Here is a 784-nt window from a genome sequence, read left to right as displayed (position 1 = left end):
TGCATGTATGCTGCTGTTGTTCTCTGTTCTTGTAATAGCAGATTGTTTATTTCTCTCCCTGGTTTCTTCTGTAGAGATTTTATGTAGCCACGTCTCGGCAGCTTAAGAGACTGGAGTCTGTCAGTAGGTCTCCTATATATTCTCATTTTTCGGAGACCATCACAGGCACTAGCGTGATCCGCGCCTACGGCCGAAACACTGCCTTTGTTCTCTTGAGCGATATGAAAGTGGACGAGAACCAAAAGAGTTACTACCCTGGTATTGTTTCCAACAGGTAGGTTTGGTCTCGCTCTCGTTTGGATGCATGCAGCTCCTCACGCATGTTTTCAGTCTTTACTGTGTGCTTTTATGGGGTAATGTCCTCCTGAAATTCAGATTCGAGCACCGCTCAGTCGTAACAGTGTTGTGTTTGGATGCAAACAGGTGGTTGGGGGTTCGCATCGAGTTTATCGGCAATTGCATTGTGCTGTTTGCTGCTCTGTTTGCTGTGATTGGGAAGGAGAAGCTCAGCCCCGGATTGGTCGGTCTGTCTGTGTCTTACGCTCTGCAGGTAAAATCACACTCATTACGTACTGTATAAGCACAGGTCATGTGTTCTTTGGATGAGGTAAAAAAGGTGAACTTCACTAATCATAATGCTGAGCGATAGATAAAATCTGGAGCAGATTTTTTTGTTATATGTGACCCTGGACCACAAAACCATTCATAAGGGTCAATTTGTTTAAATTGAGATTTATAGATCATCTGAAAGCTGAATAAATAATCTCTCCACTGATGTATGGTT

At 43.5% G+C, this 784-nt stretch overlaps 1 protein-coding gene across 1 annotated transcript; it reads left to right on the top strand.

Annotated features, from left to right (window-relative positions):
- Positions 1-74: 74 nt before the first annotated feature.
- LOC107580306 (canalicular multispecific organic anion transporter 2-like) lies at positions 75-653 on the top strand (the record flags this gene model as incomplete). The annotated part of the gene is made up of 2 exons (XM_016266028.1): positions 75-274; positions 424-653. Coding segments are annotated over 2 exons (357 nt in total), but the record flags the coding sequence as incomplete, so codon positions are not given.
- Between the last annotated feature and the right edge of the window lie 131 nt (positions 654-784).

Source organism: Sinocyclocheilus grahami, unplaced genomic scaffold, assembly GCF_001515645.1.
Source record: "Sinocyclocheilus grahami isolate Dianchi unplaced genomic scaffold, SAMN03320097.WGS_v1.1 scaffold30481.1, whole genome shotgun sequence".
Lineage (NCBI taxonomy): Eukaryota > Metazoa > Chordata > Actinopteri > Cypriniformes > Cyprinidae > Sinocyclocheilus > Sinocyclocheilus grahami.
This window is presented reverse-complemented; position numbering and strand designations above follow the sequence as displayed.